The sequence below is a fragment of the Sus scrofa genome, chromosome 14, assembly GCF_000003025.6.
Source record: "Sus scrofa isolate TJ Tabasco breed Duroc chromosome 14, Sscrofa11.1, whole genome shotgun sequence".
NCBI classification, from domain to species: Eukaryota; Metazoa; Chordata; class Mammalia; order Artiodactyla; family Suidae; genus Sus; species Sus scrofa.
The window spans coordinates 71,027,460-71,049,285 of NC_010456.5; the positions used below are offsets into that span (position 1 = coordinate 71,027,460).

At 40.3% G+C, this 21,826-nt stretch overlaps 1 protein-coding gene across 2 annotated transcripts in view; it reads right to left on the reverse strand.

Moving 5' to 3' along the window:
• The window catches only part of DNAJC12 (DnaJ heat shock protein family (Hsp40) member C12), a 45,072-nt gene that overhangs the window by 22,134 nt on the left and 1,112 nt on the right, over positions 1–21,826 (reverse strand). The window contains exons 2-3 of one of the 2 annotated variants that reach the window (XM_021072941.1): positions 13,368–13,474; positions 6,200–6,278 (exon numbers count right to left, since the gene is read on the reverse strand). In XM_021072941.1, coding sequence (XP_020928600.1) covers positions 6,200–6,278; positions 13,368–13,445 — 157 coding nt within the window. In that variant the 5' untranslated portion in view covers positions 13,446–13,474. Of the gene's footprint in view, positions 1–6,199; positions 6,279–13,367; positions 13,630–21,826 lie in introns of those variants that run through there. The other variant, XM_001925242.5, reaches the window with a different exon arrangement.

Genomic DNA, 21,826 nt, shown 5'->3' on the forward strand with positions numbered 1-21,826 from the left:
AATGCCCAAAGACCTGAATAGACATTTCTCCAAAGAAGAGATACAGCTGGCCAACAAGCACATGAAAAAATGCTCAACATCACTGATTATTAGAGAAATGCAAATCAAAACAACTATGAGGTACCATCTCACACCAGTCAGAATGGCCATCATTAACAAGTCTACAAATAGCAAATGCTGGAGAGGGTGTGGAGAAAAGGAAACCCTCCTACACTGTTGGTTGGAATATAAAGGTGCAACCACTATGGAAGACAGTATGGAGGTACCTCCGAAAACTAAATATAAACTACCATATGACCCAGCAGTCCTACTCTTGGGCGTATATCCGGACAAAACTTTCCTTGAAAAAGATCCATGCACCCACACGTTCACTGCAGCACTATTCACAATAGCCAAGACATGGAAACAACCTAACTGTCCATTGACAGATGAATGATTATATATACACAATAGAATACTACCCAGCCATAAAAAAAGAACAAAAGAATGCCACTTGCAGCAACGTGGGTGTAACTAGAGACTCTCATACTGAGTGAAGTAAATCAGAAAGAGAAAAATAAATACCCTATGATATCACTTATATCTGGAACCTAATGCATAGCACAATGAACCTTTCCACAGAAAAGAAACTCATGGACTTGGAGAACAGGCTTGTGGTTGCCAAGGGGGAGAGAGAGGGAGTGGGATGGAATGGGAGCTTGGGGTTAATAGATGCAAACTATTGCATTTGGAGTGTATAAGCAATGAGATCCTGCTATATAGCACAGGGAACTATATCTAGTCACTTTTGATGGAACATGATGGAGGATAATGTGAGAAAAAGAAAAAATATATATGTGTGTGTGTGTGTGTGACTGGGTCACTTTGCTATATAGTAGAAATTGACAGAACACTGTAAATCAACAACAGAAAAAATAAAATCATAAAATAAAAAAATATTAACTCTAGTTTAGAGAGGTAAATAATATGTCTCCTACAGAAATGTTCATGAGGAGTTCCCGTCGTGGCGCAGTGGTTAACGAATCCGACTAGGAACCATGAGGTTGCGGGTTCGGTCCCTGCCCTTGCTCAGTGGGTTAACGATCCGGCGTTGCGTGAGCTGTGGTGTAGGTTGCAGATGCGGCTCGGATCCAGCGTTGCTGTGGCTCTGGCGTAGGCCGGAGGCTACAGCTCAGATTCGACCCCTAGCCTGGGAACCTCCATATGCCGCAGGAGCGGCCAAGAAATAGCAACAACAACAAAAAAAAAAAAAAAAAAAAAAAAAAAGAAATGTTCATGAGTTCATTCTTTCATTCATTCAAGAAATTATTTGCACATAGTAACTGTCCTCCATGGCAGGTGCCATGCTAGGTACAAGGCATACCACCACCTTGAACAACATAAGTAGGAGGCCAGCCTCACTGAGCTTCCAGTATGACTAATAAGCAACAAGTCAACAAGGAGGCAATATGATACACAGTTGGATGCCTGATGCATATGTAGGGTACTCTAGGTAGCTGAAGAACACATGACTTCCTGGAGGAACTGATGCCTAAGCTGAGGCCTCACTCAGGAGCCTCAGGAGCAAGGAAGGGAGGTGTACAGGCCCCAGGGGTGTGCCAGGCAGAGGAAGCAACAGGCATGGAGGTCTGGAGAACAGAAAGCAGTGCACATTAAGGAACCAACATAGTTGTGAGAGGCTGAAACATGGGGTTGTAGGTATGGTGGTGGAGAGAAGACGAGGGTGAAGATAAATAGGTGGAGCACAACATGAAAGGCCCAGCAATGACACAGAATGAAGTATTGCTACACATACAATACGGGTAAATATCACCAACATAAGGTAAAGCAAAAGAAGCCCCACACAAAAAGACTACATACTGCAAAAGATTCCGTTTATATGAAATTCACAACTAGGCAAAACTAATCAATGATAAAGATCCAAAAATGGGAGAGAGTACTGACATTGAACAGGATGTAAAAAAGGACTTTTCCCCGGTGATAGAGATATTCTTCTACATTGTCACCTTGGCAATGGTTAAACTGGTTATATGTAAACAGAAAGTTATCAAGTTTACACTTTTTATTGTTTTCACATTGCCTTAAACAAGTTATGCCTTGGAGTTCCCTGGTGGCCTCAGTTAAGGACTTGGCACTCTCACTGCTAAAGCTCAGGTCACTGCTGTGGCTGCTTGGGTTCAATTCCTAGCCCAGGAACTTCTGCGTGCTGAGGGCGTGGCCAAAAAAATGAAGTTATGCCTTTATAATAAAAGGGGGGAAAATCAAATAAGCAACAGTAATAGTTCAGGATCTAACAAAAAATGACTTTGTTGGAGTTCCTGTCATGGCTCAGTGGTTAACTGCGGGAGCTAAGAAAATGCAAGGACTCAAAACAAGGACCTTGCCTGATGGCAAAAAAAAAAAAAAAAAAACCTGAAGGCAGGTTCCTAACCAAGGAAGGGAGCTCACCTGAACGGTACAAGCAGAAGGTGGGCTTCTGGTCAGGATAAAAAGCCTACCTGAACGGTGCATGCTAAGGGCAGGCCTCAGGTTACACAGCTCTCATTTTGATGTTGATGGGGAAGAATTGGGGCTTTCCCGGGAAAACAATTTCCATGTTTGCACTGGAGAACATGGATTGTTTCTCAGGTGACCTAGTCTTTCCTGTTGTTTTATTTGTTATGCAGTTTTCCTCAGTCTTTCCTGGTTATTTACTTATTATTCTTATTTCCCATTCTTATTTTCCTGTGGTGATTTGTGATTTAACAAAATTACAACAATAAGATAATAAGAATTTCATCCTGAAAGACTTTCCCCTATTTAAATCCAACTTAGTTAAAACATAGTGTTTATCTATTAACTAGTTATATAGTAAACTTTAGAGTTAGGATCTTAACGAGGTTCATAAAAGTTAGACATATATTATCCAAAAAACCTAGCTGTGAGTTTTGTCCTTGATTTTATTTTTTTTTATTTTTTTTTTTTTGGTCTTTTTGCTATTTCTTGGGCCGCTCCCACAGCATATGGAGGTTCCCAGGCAAGGGGTCGAATTGGAGCTGCAGCCACCAGCCTACGCCAGAGCCACAGCAACGCTGGATCCGAGCCGCATCTGCAACCTACACCACAGCTCACGCAACGCCGGATCGTTAACCCACTGAGCAAGGGCAGGGACCGAACCCGCAACCTCATGGTTCCTAGTCGGATTGTTAACCACTGCGCCACGACGGGAACTCCTGTCCTTGATTTTAAAAGCTTTTAAGTAATAGCTAGTTTAGTTAAGTTGGTTTATATTTACTTACACTATCTCCCTGCCATAATGCTTTGAAGATAAGCACCTGTCTACAAACAAGGTTTGTGAATGCCAAATTCTTGTGTCATGGCCTCTTCAAAGTACTCACTAAGCTTAGTTAAGATAGAGATCTTAAAACATGATGTATAGCTACTATACCATGTAATAGTTAACCAATGTACTTTTAACACTGGGATGTAATCTGTAGTGAAAAACTGTCTATATAATCAACCACTGTTGCCAATAAAGTTTGAGTAGTCCAGTGCTCTGAAAGAAGGGACAAAGAGGCTGTCTCCAATGCAAAAGCCGACGTCCATCCATCTTCTTCGGGAAAGTGTACACTCCGTGGCCGCCGGAGCTGGCTCCAGCAGTTAACAAACCCAACTAGCAACCATAAGGACACAGATTCGATTCCTGGCCTCGTTCAGTTGGTTAAGAATCCGTCATTGCCGTGAGCTGTGGTGTAGGTCGCAGACATGGCTTGGATCTGGCACTGCTGTAGCTGTGTCACAGGCCAGTGGCTACAGCTCCGATCAGACCCCTAGCCTGGGAACCTCCATATGCTGTGGGTGAGGCATAAAAATCAGGATAGAAATACACAAGAGACATCGAATGCATTCATAAAGTTTTAAGTTGGGTGGTACCTACATGGGCATTGGTTATAGTATTCCTTTTTTTTTTTTTTAATGACCACACCCACAACATATGGACGTTCCCAGGCCAGGGATCAAACCCTTGCCTCCTCGGAGACCAGAGCCGCTGCAGTCAGATTCTTAACCCACTGCGTCACAATGGGAACTCCTGTTATAGTATTCTTTATACCCTTTTGTACATATTAAATCATTTATTTTTTCCGTCATTAGAAAGAAAGACCACTATCTTCAGTGTGAATCAATTAGTGCTGTAGGGATTCAGGCAGGAAGTGATAGTGGCTTACTTACTGTAGTGGCTGTGAGGATGGGGGGAAGAGGACCTACAGGAGAGAGATGTGGAAGGTAAATCAGTATTTGGTAGTGGACCAGACAGAGATATGAGGCCGAGGAAGGAGACAGGTTTTTGCCTGAACCACTGATTAGATGGTGATACCATATATTGATTTGGAGAAACATGGAAAAATGAGCAAGATTTTAGAGAGGTGGGAGGAGAAGGAATAATGTGTCCAGTTTTTGACAGGTAACTTTGAAATATCTCCAAAAGGAGATTTCCAAGAAGCAGTCAAAGCTACAATCTGAACATGAGAAAGGAGAACAGAGTGAAAGGATAGATTTGGGAGCCATCAACAAAGAGCTGATGATTGAAGTCCCTGACTTGAACAAAGCTCCAAAGAGAAAGTGTGAAGTAAGCCCAAAAGGGAGTTGAGAAGAGAACCTTAGCACAGAAGGGAAGAAATGATAGAGACAGAAAGAGCAGCCCAGCAGTTCCCATTGTGGCTCAGCAGGTTAGGAACCCAACTAGTATCCATGAGGATGCAGGTTCAATCCCTGGCCTCGCTCAGTGGGTTAAGGCTCCTGTGTTGCCCTGAACTGTGGTGTAGGTTGCAATACAGCTCAGACCCGGTGTTGCTGTGGCTGTGGTGTAGGTCAGCAGCTACAGCTCCAATTCAGCCGCTAGCCTGGGAACTTCCACATGCCACAGGTACAGCCCTTTAAAAAAAAAAATGGCGGGGGGGAAGCATGAAGACATATACTGGTAACAAGAAAAAGGAGTGTTACAAGAAGGTGAGTGAGCCTGGCCAACAGGGCCAAATTCTGAAGCAAGCTCAGGGAAGATAAAGACTAAAAGGTAACCACTGGATTTGGTGACTATGACAGGAGCCATTTTCTAGAAAGGTGAGGAGGAAGTCAGACTGGAATAAACCAAAAACTGGGTGAAAGGGATGTATAGATATCATCTGTGGACTTCTTTCCCAGGAAGTTTGACTTTAAAGAGAAGGAGAAAGATAAGGAAGGAGCAGGAGGCAGACAGACTAAGGAAGGATTATTGGTTTGTTTGGGGGCTTTTTTTCCCCAAGCTGAGATACAGAAAAGCATTTATGTATAAATTTATGAGAATGGAATTTAAATGTATGATAAAGAAAAAGCAAAAATATGAATATATTATTATACGTTATGCACTCATTCTGGTCCTCAAAATGAGGAAAACACAGCAAGGGTCCACAAAGCAATCACCCAATTACAAACGTATTTAAGTCATATTAACTCCAGAACAGGTGAAATAAAGCTGAAACTGCACAAATTTTAAGCCATGAAGCAGCATATTATACCAGAAAGATAAATGGATGTTAATGTGAATAGAGCTGCAATGAACATGTGGGTGCATGTGTCTTTTTTAAGGAAAGTTTTGTCCGGATATATGCCCAAGAGTGCACAGTAGGGAAAAAAAATGTATCGGGGAAATAATAATTTTTTTAAAAATTTTATTAAAAAAAAATCAGTGGATGTTAAATGATACTATTAGAGAAAAGACCCTACCCAGTTCCCTCCTCTCCTACCATCTAATACTGCAAAAACAATCTTTGACATTGAATGAAAGAGTATGTTTCAGTGTAAATAAGTAGATACAAGAAAATGAAGTTACTATAATGGCTTTTTAGATCTATCTGCTATACATTTTCATTGAAACAGCTATTAATGAAGTTCCCATTATGTCGCAGTGGAAATGAATTCGACTAGTATCCATGAGGATGTGGGTTCAATCCCTGGCCTTGCTCAGTGGGTCAGGGATCCAGCGTTGCCGTGAGCTGTGATGTAGATTGCATACGTGGCTCAGATCCTGAGTTGTTGTGGCTGTGGTGTAGGCTGGCAGCTGCAGCTCTGATTTGATCCCTAGCCTGGGTACTTCCATGTGCCTAGAGTGTGGCCCTAAAAGGCAAAAAAAAAAAAAAAAAAAAAAGGAAAGAAAAGAAAGAAACAGCTATTATTAAATACTTACCAGCTTTGGAGTTTTCAGGATGCTTGTCAGGGTGACATTCCAGGGCCCTGACCTTAAATTCTGCCAGGATTTGTTCAACCTAAAACAAAAAGCAGTGTTTAAATAAATAAGGAATCCAACCCGAAGGGCATGAAAGAAAAATCCTTCCCCAAACAGCTTTGATCACCCAACTTTTTACATTGATCCCTATATCTGTATTTTGACTTTTTAAAGTAATGATTTCCTTAATAACAAAATTCAGAAAGTATTCAATAAAAGCTCCTCAAATGACAACCTAACTTGCTACTGTATTTAGCAAGATATACATAGGTGGCCGGAGACACCTGAGAGTCCAGCATATTTAAATGTTAAAAATGGTCAGATAATGTGTTCCCACTGTGGCTCAGCAGTAACAAACTCGACTAGTATCCATGGGGTTGCAGGTTTGATCCTTGGCCTCGCTCAGTGGGTTAAGTATCCCGTATTGCCCTGAGCTGTGATGTAGGTTGAAAAAGCAGCTCAGATCTGGCATTGCTGTGACTGTGGTGTAGGCTGGTAGCTGCAGGTCCAATTCGACTCCTTGCCTGGGAATTTCCATGTACCCACAAGTTTGTCCCTAAAGAGGAAAAAAAAAAAAAAAAAAAAAAAAGTCAGATAAGACTTCCTTTGTGGCTCAGCAGGTTAAGAATCTGGCATTGTCACTGCTGTGGCTCAGGTCGCTACTGTGGCACAAATTTGATCCCTGGCCTGGAACTTCCACATGTCTCAGAGGTGGCCAAAAAAAAAAAGAGAGAATTTCACATTGTGAGGAAGTGCTGGGGTAGAGAACTAGATCAATGTAATCAAAAGGTACAAATTTCCAGTTACGAAATAAATAAAGGGAGTTCCCCAAGTGGCTCAGTAGTTAACAAACCTGACTAGAATCCATGAGGATGCGGTTTCCATCCCTGGCCTCGCTCAGTGGGTTAAGGCCCCAGCGTTGCTGTGAGTTGTGTTATAGGTCACAGACATGGCTTGGATCTGCAGTTGCTGTGGCTGTGGTGTAGGCTGGCAGCTACAGCTCCAATTCAACTCCTTGCCTGGGAACCTGCACATGCCACGTGTATGACTCTAAAAAGCAAAAAAAAAAAAAAAAAAAAAGAAAAAAGAAAAAAAAAATTGAAGGAAGAATGATCTGCCAAAATAAATAAACACTAAAGATATAATGTACAACATGATAAATATAATTAAGACTACTGTATGTGAAGAGTGTTAAAAAGTAAATCCCAAGGGTTCTCATCACAACAGAAAAAATTTCCATATCTTTAATTTTGTATTTATATGGATAAGGGATATTCTATAAACTTACTGTGGTAATCATTTCATGATGTATGTAAGTCAAATCATTATGCTATACACTTCAAACTTATACAGTGCTGTATGTCAATTGTATCTCAATAAAACTAGAAACAAAAAAAAATTTTCACAATTTAGAAAAAGGACAAACCTAATAATTTTGCTACCAATAAATAGCTTGATTAGAGATTTTGATTGGGAAAACTGAGACTTCAAGACATGGCTTTAGAAGTTCCCATCGTGGTGCAACCGAAACGAATCTTATGAGGAACCATAAGGTTGCAGGTTCAATCCCTGGCCTCGCTCAGTGGGTTGAGGATCCGGCATTGCCATGAGCTGTGGTGTAGGTAGCAGACGCGGCTCGGATCTGGCATTGCTGTGGCATAGGCCGGTGGCAACAGCTTGGATTATACCCCTCACCTAGGAACCTCCACATGCCGTGGGTGCAGCCCTAGAAAAGACAGAAAGACAAAAAAAAAAAAGCCCAGACTGATATCTCTGTTCTTTTCCTTGTTATGCATATACCAGGAAACCCTTGGAATAACAGGAAGAGGTAGATTTCCTGGTAAGAACTGAAATTAATTATGTTTCCTCTTCCTGGGTGCTCACTTTAACTATGTCACCATAACCTGCTCGTAAAAAAAGAAAATTGAGATTGGGACTTGTCTTTAAAATTTTAAATATTTTAAAGAATCTAGGAATAAGTTTGTTTGTTTGTTGGCCGCACCTCCAGCATACAAAGTTCTTGGACCAGGGGTTGAACCTGTGCCATACAGTGACCCCAGCCACTACAGTAATACCACAGGATCCTTAGCCCACTGTACCACAAGAGAACGCCCAGCATTTTTTATTTAACGAGTAATTTATTAATACAAACTTGCTTTGAAAAACTTTCTATCAGTATAGAATTTTTTAAAAAAACTTAACTTCTCTTCCCCCAAAATAACAGGTTATATCTTTCAGGACATATTTTTACACATTCACACACACCTTTTTTTTTTTTTTTTTTTTTTTTTTTATGGCTGTACCCACGGCATATGGAGGTTCCCAGGTTAGGGGTCTAATCAGAGCTACAGCTGCAGACCTACACCACAGTCACAGCAACGCAGATCCAAGCCGCATCTGCAACCTACACCACAGCTTATGGCAACGCCCTATCCTTAGCCCACTGAGCGAGGCCAGGGGTCAAACCCGCCACCTCATGGTTACTTGTTGGATTCGTTTTTGCTATTCCACAACGGGAACTCCCATATATACATATTTATATATTTATATATGTATCTTGGGGGATTTTCACAGTACAAATGGATTAAATTATACCTATTTATCAAAGGTAGAAAATTTGGGGGTTTTATTGTTGTTGTTGTTATTTTATTTCTTAATTCCTATCCCATCTTTAAAAATTAAGAATAGTCCAGGAGTTCCTGTCATAGATCAGCGGTAACAAACCCAACTAGAATCCATGAGGATGCAGGTTCAGTCCCTGGCCTCATTCAGTGGGTTAAGGATCTGGCGTTGCTGTGAGCTGTGGTGTAGGTCACAGATGCAGCTTGAATCCCTCATTGCCCTGGCTGTGGTGTAGGCTGACATTTGCAGCTCCAATTAGACCCCAGCCTAGGAATCTCCATGTGCCATGGGTAAGGCCCTTAAAAAAAATAATAATAATAGTCCATATCTGCCTTTCATTACTTTTTCATAGTTTTACAGTCACAAAGTTTATCACAAATGTCCTATGTCAGGTTGGTCCTGGGTAAACTAACTAATGAAGTGGCTTAGTTTGCCCTAGCTATATTCTACTTATCTAAGCACTGGCTCAGAGTCAGTGCCTGACCTGGGAACTTCCTATGCCTCAGGTATGGCCATATAAAGAAAAAGAAAGAAAATCATCTTGTAATAGAAGACTTTTAATAGTCTAAGAAATTTTACATAATGCACTCTATGAGAAAAGGTAAGCTATAAAGCATTATGTGCAGGATAAAACCTTGATGTTTTACCTCAAAAGAGTATGTAACATATATATGTATGTGAATATATGTAAAATAATGATAATGATAATAACAGCTAAGATTTCTTGAGACCTACTATGTACCAGGCACTGTTCTAAGTACTTTATATATAGCATCTCATTTAATTCCCGCAACAATTCTATGAGGTGGGTTCTATTATTATTCCCATTTTGCAGATTAGGAAACCAAGACAAAGAGAAGTTAGATAATTTTCCCAAGGTTACAGACCTAGTAAATGCAAGAAACAGGATTTCAACAGGCAGTCTGACTTAAAACACATACAAAAATAAAAGTATAGGAGTTCCCATTGTGGCACAGTGGAAAGAATCCGACTAGTAACTATGAGGTTGCAGGTTCAATCCCTGGCCTTGCTCAGTGGGTTAAGGATGAGGCATTGCTATGAGCTGTGGTATAGGTCGAAGATGCGGCTCGGATCCTGTGTTGCTGTTGCTGTGGCTGTGTCACTGGCCAGCAGCTGTAGCTCCAATTCGACCCCTAGCCTGGGAACCTCCATATGCCATGGGTGTAGCCCTAAAAAGCAAAAAAATATAACATAAAATAAAAGTATAAATATTTATATATATGCACATGTACTTATTTACATAATTCATAAATATAGCAGCTATGCACATATGACTGGCATGCATATGCCATACTCCCAAACATTAAGCATTTGGGTTCACATTTTTTCTCTGTGCTCTCTTTATATTCCTCATTTCCTTACTGAAAACACATTAATTTTAGAAATTAAATTTTGAAACTGGAGTTCCCATCGTGGCACAGCAGAAACAAATTCAACTAGTAACCACAAAGTTGTGGGTTCAATCCCTGGCCTCACTCAGTGGGTTAAGGATCTGGCATTGCCGTGAGCTGTGGTATAGGTCACAGACACAGCTCGGATCCTGCATTGCTTTGGCTGTGGCGTAGACCAGCAGCTGGAGCTCTGATTAGACCCCTAACCTGGGAACCTCCATATGCCTCAGGTGTGGTTCTAAAAAGCAAAAAAAAAAAAAAAAAAAGAAAGAAAGAAAAAAGAAAGAAATTATAACTGCTAAATTAATTAACTGCTAAATTAATTTTTAGAGCAGCAAATCAAGGAATATTTGAAGTAAAGAAAATCCATGCAATACCAAACAAGTAAAGGAAATGTCACAATAACACTCAAAAATGTCATGAAAATATTTTAAAGTTAGAAGGATACCTATAAAGGGAGGGGAAATATATATACATAAAAGAATTGGTTACAGGAGTTCCTGTCCTGGAACAGCAGAAATGAATCTGACTAGGAACCAAGAGGTTGCAGGTTCGATCCCTGGCCTTGCTCAGTGGGTTAAGGATCCTGTGTTGCTGTGAGCTGTGGTGTAGTTCACAGACATGGCTCAGATCTGGTGTTGCTGTGGCTCTGGCATAGGCTGGCAGCTACAGCTCTGATTAGACCCCTAGCCTGGGAACCTCCATATGCTGTGAGTGAAGCCCTAAAAAGAGAAAAAGACACACACACAAAAAAATTTGATTACAACTATAAATGTAATAAAATTCATTGAGAAAAAAATGACAAAATTGTGACAGGTCATTTCATTTTAAATAAATGATTGTTATCTACACGTTATGCCTTTGACAGAATTAATAAATACATCCAGGAGTTCCCATCGTGGTGCAGCAGAAACAAATCCGACTAGGAGCCATGAGGTTGCAGGTTCAATCCCTGGCCTCGATCAGTGGGTTAAGGATCCAGCATTGACGTGAGCTGTGGTGTGGTTTGCAGACTCGGCTCAGATCTAGCATTGCTGTGGTTCTAGAGTAGGCCGGCAGCAACAGCTCCGATTAGACCCTAACCTGGGAACCTCCATATGCCGCATGTGCAGCCCTATAAGGACAAAAGATAAAAAATAAATACATAGATACATACATACATACATCCAGAAGAAGGAATATCAAGACAATGGGTTTTTTTCTTTTCTTTTTTTTGACTGCCCTACAGCATGTGAAGTTTCCAGGATGAGGATCAGATCCAAGCCACAGCTGGGGCTATAACACAAGATCCCTTAACTGACTGTGCTAGGCTGGGAATCAAACCTGCGTTCTGGAGCTGCAGAGACACCACCCATTCCATTGCACCACAGCAGGAACTCCAAGACAATGCCTCTATTCTCCTTTTAATATACGCAAAGAAGTATATGCAAAGAAGTACAGTATATGCAAAGAAGTATGACTGTAACTGATAACCACAAAATGAAACTGTTATAAACATTATAAACAATGGGATCTTTTTTTTAGTCTATTCAAAACTAATCTTTCTTTGTAGACTGAAAAGTCATACCTACAAAAGAGATTAAAGGGGTTGAGATTTATTATGGGGATATAATAATAACCTTGACTTTATAACCTAGCATGAAAATATTTTTTAGAAGTCCAAATTCTTAAAATTTTCAAATTAAATTATACTCCTTTGATTTAAGTAGTTCCTTCAAAAATTATTTGGCAAAAGTATAATCCAAAGTATGAATAACACAAACGGTAATAAGCTTTCTCAATTGCTATAAGCAAATCACCACTAAAGTAAACGAGTAACATATTATCCCAAAGGAAAAATAGGCAACTAAAAGAGTATTATAACCTGTTTTGTGTGTATGTGTTTAACTGCAAGGTACCTAAAATAACTTCCTCAGCATGATAAAGCTAGAGATTTTAATCCTTTGTGTCCAATATAGCATTCTGTTCTCCAAAAAAAACTAAGTACCTTTTATTACTAAACTCCAGCCTTAAGAAACAAAGATAAATTTTTTTAATTTGCTTTAAAATATTTTAATATTAATAGCTATATTTTAGTAATAAAATAAACATTTTAATACTTGTTATATAAAATATAAACTAATATATTTAATAATATAATTTAAATATATTTCATATTCATCTCAACAGTATTTAAAATAATAAAAACCTGTAAAGAAAGAAAATGTTTAACAGTAAGAGAATAAGCAATAGTGGGACAACAGTAAAATGAAATATTATGCAATCATTAAAATATGTATGTAGCATCCTTGGTGTTATAAATCCTTGTTATAATGTTAATGTGTACAAAGCAGGACTCAACAAGTATACTATCCTCTCAAACATGTCTTCAAAAAAATAAATATAAGAAAAAGACTGGAGATTAATATACCAATCATTGAAAGTGTTACCCTTGTGAGGTAGAATTATAAATTTATAAATGAGCTTTCTATAATTTAAAAAATTTTTATAATCTTTATAATTACCTATGGGGACCTTGAAAAACTTTGTCTCGTTACAGATCAGGTGAATAACTACAGAGTTTTCACACATTTTGTTTCAGACGCCACACTTTAAAGAAGTAATTTCTCTCACAGAATTTGAGACAATAACACAAAAGGATGTTTCTTGGTTTATATAATTTAATGGCTCACATAAAACTACATATTCTGATAAAATACTTTAAAATGACTAATTACTACAAAATTACATTTCATCTCAATTAGAGTGTAAATTTCCGTAGAAAAGATATAGGTTATGTATACTATGAAACACTGCCAACAGCAATTACAATAAAATTTCAAATATGTATTTTTAGTATATTTGAAATAGAGTCCATGGCCATGTGCCAAAAGATACATATTCAACCAGAAGCATCCATAAAAAATTGAAAGAGGACACTATTCAAGTACAGACCCAATTCACATTTAAATACTTAACTTTCTCTGAGCCAAAAGTGCTTTACAATAATACAACATTAGGTTTTCAAGCATTGAGACTAAAAGTTCAAAATTAAAACCTTAAATAAAAACTTGAAATACTGTGGTGGAAAAGAACAGCATTATCCACAGCCTTACCGAAGACAGTTCATCACAACCCAGCAACGTGTAGTAATCTTCAGTATCTTCCGATTTGTAATTCAGTATTGCATCCATCGAGATTACTAAATCAGCTTCTCTTCCCTCTGAATACAAGAGGCACAATGAACTGTGAATTAACAGGAAAAGCCTTTTGAGGTCTGGTTTATACCAGCACGTTCCAAACGGCAATAACCAGATTTAAGGTTTGCCACAGTCAATACACCAGATGTCAGCCTAGACCTTTGTAAACGCTAACTTTCATTGGCTGTTTACTCAAGGGACAAGCAGGGCCCACGTGCAAAGCTGTTACAGTGCTGCCTGGGATTTGTAGTTTGAATTTATGTAAGTGACAGAGCTGAGCCATTCCTTTTATGAGTTAAAAAGACTGTCCATTTTTTGAGGTCAGATGTTAAGGTCAGAATCTTGTCCTGTTCCCTTTACCCCGCCCCCACCCCCTCGACGCTGCCACAAGTTTCTCTGCTGACCGCGGGTCTTCAGGACCAGGCAGCCCCACCACGCCTGGCCTAGGCTGAGAGCTGGAAGTCTGGTGCTGAGCAGCAGGTCTTTAGCCCCAGGCCGTGGCTACAGCTGGGCGGGGATCTCCTTGCTCCGTAAAAAGGAGCTGATGCCTCCAGTCACGCGCTGTGGTTGGTTAAGGTGGATGTAGTGATTACCTGGGACTGCCACACACTGGAAGGGCTGGGGAAGGGAGGGACGCCCCAGGCGGTAACCCGGAGGCAGGCCCTTGGGCCCCAAGGGAGCCCTGGCAGTGACAGACCCACAACTACCCCAGCCCTAGTGGGTGAGGCCACCTCCCCCTCACCCAAGTGAGTCAGGGCCTGGCTCTGGAAGGGGAGAGCCCAAACCCTGTGGTTCTGGGGCATTCTGAGCTGAGGATGGAGAGCTAGGCTGGGGCTGCTACTGGTCTGATTATCATCTAAGGTCCACCTGAAAAAAGAATGAGCAGCCTCTCAAACCTGCCCTTGTCCAGGAGAAAGACCAATAAAATAAGACAAGAAGGTTAAAAAAAAAAAAAAAAAACAGACTGTCCATTTTTACAAGCTGCCCAAATTGGTCATCTTTTCATCTTGTATATATTTTTATCTTTTTCCCTTTTTTTTTCTTCCTTTTTTTCTTTTTTTTAAATGGCCACACCCCGGGCATGTGGAAGTTCCTGGGCCAGGGATTGAATACAAGCCAGCTGTGACCTCTGCCACAGCTGTGGCTCACAGGATCTTTTAACCCACTGTGCCAAACTGGGGATCTGGGAATCGAACCCATACTTCCACAGCTACCGGAGCCCCCTGCAGTCAGATTCTTCACCCACTGCCATGGCAGGAACTCCCCGTTTTCCTTTTTTTTTAAGGGATAGGAAAAAAGTGTGAAGGATTATTATTACAATAAAATCTTAGGATTTGTTAAATATGTGAGTAGTGAACACTTTTCTGAGTGTTTAGAGGATTTCATAACTTTTTTTTTTTTTTTTTGCCTTCTTAGGGCCACGCCCCCAGCTTATGGAGGTTCCCAGGCTAGGGTCGAATGAGAGCTGTAGTTGCTGGCCTACACCAGAGCCTCAGCTACACCAGATCCAAGCCGTGTCTGCAAGCTACACCACAGCTCATGGCAACGCTGGATCCTTAACCCAACAGAGCAAGGCCAGCGATCATGGATACTAGTCAGATTTGTTTCCGCTGAGCATGACAGGAAGTCCATAACTTTTTAAATAGTTTATGAGTAGAAGGAAGTAAACTAAGAGCAAATTTGTATTTATTTGATAATCTATTCATTCGACGAATATTTACTGAAGACCTATTTTGTGCCCAGCACGACTGTAGAAACAGGTGTGGTAAGCAAGTCTCTGTTCTTAGGGAGCTTATGTTGATGGCGAGAGGCAGACAAAAACATGCAAACAAACAGAATTATTTAAAATAGTGATTTGCACTTTGAAGGAAATAAAATATGCCAGTGAGAAGGAGAATCATGCGATAACCTGGGTCAGATCACTGTGCCCTTTCTCCTGGGCCAGCTATTTCCACACCCAGGAGTGTGTCTGGCCTAGGATGGGTCCAGGGGTCTGTTTCAGTTCATTGTGGCTCTAAGAAATGCAAGATTTAGAGAAGAAAGTGAGCGGTCAAGGATACACGCCCTTAACCCTTTAAATGCCTCCATAAATTATCACCTTAAAAAAAACTTTTTCAGAGTTCCTGCTGTGGCACAGCGGAAATGAATCCAACTAGGAACCATGAGGTTACGGATTCAATCCCTGGCCTCGCTCAATGGGTTAAGGATCCAGCGTTTCTGTGAGCTGTGCTGTAGGTCACAAACATGGCTCAGATCTGGTCTTGCTGTGGCTGTGGTGTAGGCTGGCAGCTACAGCTCTGATTCGATCCCTAGCCTGGGAACCTCCATAAGCCGTGGGTGCAGCCCTAAAAAGACAAAAAAAGAAAAAAAAAGGTGGCCATGAAAGGTAAATGTCCCTCCACCCTTGGTCTTCCAGCCACCGGTTTCCTTCCCTGGAGGCAACTAAGGTAACCACAGTCTTTTGCAGAGTTATTATATGCATTTACAAAGATATTTACAAAGATATATATAAATATATCTCAGTCCCTTAGTGTCAGACACTTCCAATCTTCAGCTCTTACAAACAATACTGCACTGAATACTTTTTTTTTTTTTTTTTTTTTGGCCTTTTTAGCACCCACAGCCTATGGCATTTCCTAGGATAATGGTCAATTGGAGCTGTAGCTGTCAGCCTACGCCACAGCCACTTCAACCCCAGATCCAAGCCAAGTCTGCGACCTACACCACAGCTCACAGCAACACTGGATCTTTAACCCACCGAGCAAGGCAAGGGATTGAACCCTCGTCCCATGGATACTAGTCTGATTGGTTATTGCTGAGCCACAATGGAAACTCCTGCACTGAATACTCTTGTTCTTAGGGTCTTTCCCTCATGCGGGCTGGGCACATTTTTTATATCTGTTCTTTCCTCTGCGCCCCCACCCTACTCGCCATGCCTGCAGCATGTGGAAGTTCCCAGGCAGGGATCACACGCCATAGTAGTGACTTGAGCCACTGCAGTAACAGCGCTGGATCCTTAATCTGCTTTGCCACAAGAGACCTCCACATGGACCCAATTTTTTAGAAAAGTTAACAGAGAGTTCCAGTCTTGGCTCAGTGGTAAGGAACCTGACTGGTACTCATGAAGATGCAGGTTCGATCCCTGGCCTCAGTGGGTTAAGGATCCGGTGTTGCCGTGAGCTGTGGTGTAGATCACTGATGAGGCTTGGCTCTGGCGTTGCTGTGACTGTGGCGTAAGCCAGCAGCTGCTGCTCCAATTCAACCCCTAGCCTGGGAACCTCCATATGCCACAGGTGTGGCCCTAAAAAATAAATACATCAATAAAAAAAGAAAGTTAACATATGTAAGTCAATAGGGATTTACTGAGAGCTTATTGGATATGGATGTGTATATATATATGTATGTATGTATATAACTGGTACAGTACTTGTAGTTTTTGCTGTTTTTTTTTAAGAACTCTATGATGATTTCTTTTGCTTCCACTATATCTTCAACTGAGTTTTACCAAAATATTATTCCATGTAAGCATAATGTATGTGACAGAATAAAATCAACCAAAGGTTTTCATTCCTTTCCTCACTAACCTAAAACTAGACAATTCCAGAATTAGACTACACCTGCATCATATTGTGTTCTTTATAGTATTATTCACCACACCATGGCCTACATTTCTAACACCTTGGCTCTGAATGGCTCCTCCCTCCTTAGTGTCCTCAACTCACAGCAGCCCTTGGGATAAAGGTAAGAATTAAAAGAAAGAGGAGTTTCTATTGTGGCACAGCTGAAACGAATCCGACTAGGAACCATGAGGTTGCAGGTTCCATCTCTGGCATCATTCAGTGGGTTAAGGATCTGGTGTTGCCGTGAGCTGTGGTGTAGGTCGCAAGTGCGGCTCAGATGTGGCGTTGCTGTGGCTCTGGTGTAGGCCGGCAGCAATAGCTCTGATTAGACCCCTAGCCTGAGAACCTCCACATGCCATGGGCACGGCCCTAAAACAACAAAAGACAAAAATTTTATTAAATTTTTTTAATTTAAAAGAATTAAAGGAAAAAGCTCATAATTCAATAACCACCTATATAAACTTGAAGGTATCCTTTATATTGTGATGTCACAGATTCATACAGCATTACTTCATTTGATATCTCCACATTTATTTTCACTATCAGAATTCAATAATAAAGCTCCTTCCCCTCCTTTTTTAAACTTTTGAGGTTTTGTTATTTTTTAATAATAATATTGATTGGCTTAGTTATGAGATCGCATCCCTAAAATAAAAATGTTCATTGTACCAACTTTGCATGGTAACAGGTGGTAACTGAAATTAATGTATAAAAAGATTGAGTCACCATGTGCTACATATAAAACTGATATATCAGTATATGTCACATGCAAATATATATATATGTACTATGAATATTATGACTATATAATATACACAATATGAAATAATATGAAAAATGTTTGCAGTGTGATTTGGAATCAGAGAAAAAGAAACTCTTTTTATTTATTTTTTTCTTTTCTAGGGCCACACCCGCGGCATATGGAGGTTCCCAGGCTAGGGGTCCAATCGGAGCTGTAGCTGCCAGCCTACGCCAGAGCCACAGCAAGGCGGGATTTGAGGCGCGTCTGCGACCTACACCACAGCTCAGGGCAACGCCGGATCCCTAACTCACTGAGCAAGGCCAGGGATCAAACCTCATGGTTCCTAGTGAGATTCCTTAACCACTGAGCCACGACGGGAACTCCGAGAAAAAGAAACTCGTAAAAGGAAGTGCCTGGCATTCCCACCATGGTGCAACAGGACCATGTTGCTGCAGCTCTGGCATAAGTCACAACTGCAGCTCAGATCTGATCCCTGGCCCAGGACCTCCATAAGCCTCGGAGTGGCCAAAAATGGAAAAACAAAATAAAACAAAAAAAACTAACACAGGAGTTCCTGTTATGGCTCAGGGGAAACGAATCTGATGAGTATCCATGAGGACACAGGTTTGATCCCTGGCCTCTCTCAGTGGGTTAAGGATCCTGCGTTGCCTTGAGCTCTGGTGTAGGTCAAAGATGAAGCTAGGATCTGGCATTGCTGTGGCTGTGGTGTAGGCCAGCGGCTACAGCTACAGCTCTGATTTGACCCCTAGCCTGGAACCTCCACATGCTACAAGTGTGGCCCTAAAATGACAAAGACAAAAAAAAAAAAAAAAAAAAAGAACCAGACATAGTGTCTGTGAGGATGTGGGTTCAATCCCTGGCCTTGATCAGTGACTTAAGTATCTGGAGTTGCCCCGAGCTGGGGTGTAGGTCAAAAAGGCAGCTCAGATCCGGTGTTGTCATGGCTATGGCTGTGGCAAAGGCCCGCAGCTACAGCTCCAATCAGACCTTTAGTCTGGGAATTTCCACATGCTGCAGGTACAGCCATTTATAAATAAATAAATAAATAAAACTAACGCAAGTGTCACGTTCCCATCTTCAAATTAATTTTTATTTACATCAATGATGTACATCCTCATGAGTTTGGGGGGGGGGGTTGTTTTTGCTTTCTAGGGCCACACCTGTAGAAAATGGAGGTTCCTGGGCGAGGAGTTGAGTAGAAGCTGCAGCTGCCAGCCACAGCCACAGCAACATGGAATCTGATCCAAGTCTGCAAACTACACTGCAGCTCTTGGCAACAATGGGTCCTTAACCCACTGAGCAAGGCCAGGGATTGAACCCATACTCATGGATCCTAGTCAGGTTTGTTTCCCCTGAGCCACAATGGGAACTCCTGGGTTTTTTTTAAGGATGTAATATTCCAAGGTTTGTAACAAAAAAAGTGGAAGACTTGCCTCATATCTCCCTCTGTCTAGAGGCAAATAAAATAAAATAATATAGTTTAACTAATAAAATAGTTTAGCTATTTCTTCTTGTATTTTTCTAAATGATGTTTATATTTCAGAACTTCTTTTAAGTGTAACATATTGCACCACTGTATCCACACTAAAGCCTTGATCAAACAGTAGCAAAATGTCAAGAATACATCATGCCTGAATAAAAGCCAAGTCTAAATTTCACCAATGAGACTATCCCCCCTCCAAAAAAAAAAGAGTTTGGGGCCTTTTTTGTATAATTACACATGAATACAGTGTATACTTTATATATGAAATAGTCAAGTGTCTACATGTAATACTTAACTTTCATTATTTAGCTATACATAAAGTGATCAACTATGTATGACTGGGTCACTTTGCTGTACAGCAGAAATTATCACAATCTTGTAAATTAGCTATACTTCAATAAAACTTAAAAGAAATGAAAAAATTGATCTAATGACCTTCTATAATATTCAACTTTTTAAATTTACTTACACCTATGTATTTAAAGTAATATATTATGAAAAAACATGTTATCTTAGGAATGGTGCTATTCTTCCATCATATGAGAAACTTTGTAAAGTTATAAGTACGAGGCATCTACATTTTTTTCTAAAGGATTATTTTGGGGAAAACTTTGCTTTATATTAAATATACATAATACATCCTCAACTTGGGAATTATATTTCAATCATTTTTAGTTTTTAAAATCATTTTTCATAATTTTTTCTTCTTTTTAAAATGTTTTATCCTTTTTTTTTTTCACCGTGCCTGTGGCATGCAAAAGTTCCAGGGCCAGGGGTTGAACCTGAGCCACAGTAGGGACAACACTAGATCCTTAACCCACTGAGCCACCAGAGAATTTCATTTTTTTCTCTTCTCTTTTTTAAGCTGTAGATTGATTAGAAAAGTCTTTGTTACTGATGTTAATAAATATTAGCAACTTTGGGGGTATTTGTCAGAAAAAGCAATACAAGGTAAACACATGTTTTAAGAAAAGTTGAAGTGCCACTCATTTATTTCTATACTTTTCCCCAAAACCTAGAAACTTGCCAGAGCATGTTATGGTAGAGTTTATTTTTAACATTCATTGGATTTGGGGTCTTTTTAATCATTTATTTTCTCATTTTCCTGAAGTCTGATTTTTTTGGGGGCGGGGCTGTGCCTGGGGCATATGGAAGTTCCCAGGCCAGCAATCGACCCATGCTACTGCAGTGACAGTGCCATATCCTTAACCCACTGCACCACAAGAAAACTCCCATTGAGTTTTTCTCTCCAGTGATAAAGGTAATAAAAATCACATTGGGATCACTGGCTAGTATTTTGAAGAAATGATAAATGATAAAGCTAGAGCCATTCCTCAGTATAACAAAATAAATTATAAACATTGAAATAACCAAGAAGCCATAGGGAAAAAATAATAAACATGACTATATAAAAAAATTCCACGTGTGTGGCAAAAAAAAAAAAAAATATATATATATATATACATACACACACACACACACACAAAAGGGAAATCAAAAGGCAAATAATGTACAAGGAAAAAAATTTCACAATTCCCATAACAGACAAAAGGCTAACCCCTAGTTCACAAAAAGTACGGACAGGGCATTTCCCCTGGTGGCGCAGAGGAAATGAATCTGACTAGCATCCATGAGTACACAGGTTCATTCCTGGCCTTGCTCAATGGGTTAAGGATTGGGTGTTGCTGTGAGCTGTGGTGTAGGTCGAAGACATGGCTAGGATCAGGCATAGCTGTGGTGTAGGCCAGCGGCTACAGCTCCAATTAGACCCCTGGCCTGGGAAACCTCCATATGCCGCTGGTGCAGCCCTAAAAAGAGACCAAAAAAAAAGCAGACAAATCAGTGAGAAAAATACTAACAACCCAATTAATTAATTTTTTAAAAGTACTCAAAATTAATTAATCTTTTAACTACCCAATTGTTGGGTCAAGAATATGACTACTTTCAGAAATATATATATATATATCCATGGAGTTCCCATAGTGGCTCAGTGGTTAACGAATCTGACTAGGAACTATGAGGTTGAGGGTTTGATCCCTGGCCTCGCTTAGTGAGTTAAGGATCTGGCAGTTGCCCTGAGCTGGGGTGTAGGTTGCAGACGTGGCTCCGATCCCACGTGGCTGTGGCACAGGCGGCAGCTACAGCTCTGATTAGACCCCTAGCTTGGGAACCTCCATATGCCACAAGTGAGGCCCTAGAAAAGACAATAAATAATTTTTTTAAAAAGAAATATAAATATATATATATATATATATACACACATATATTTCTTGCGTGTGTGACATACACCGCCACTCCCCGCAACATCGGATTCTTTAACCCACTAAGTGAGGCCAGGGATTCAACCCTCATCCTCTTGGATGCTAGTTGGGTTTGTCTCTGCTGAGCCACAGGGAGAATTCCCGGTATGCATTTTAAAAGAGCAAGTATAATTTGTTTAACACATGCTGGTTGAGAAAAACTGTAAAAAATACATAGTACAAAATATACCATAGAAATTGGAGTTCCC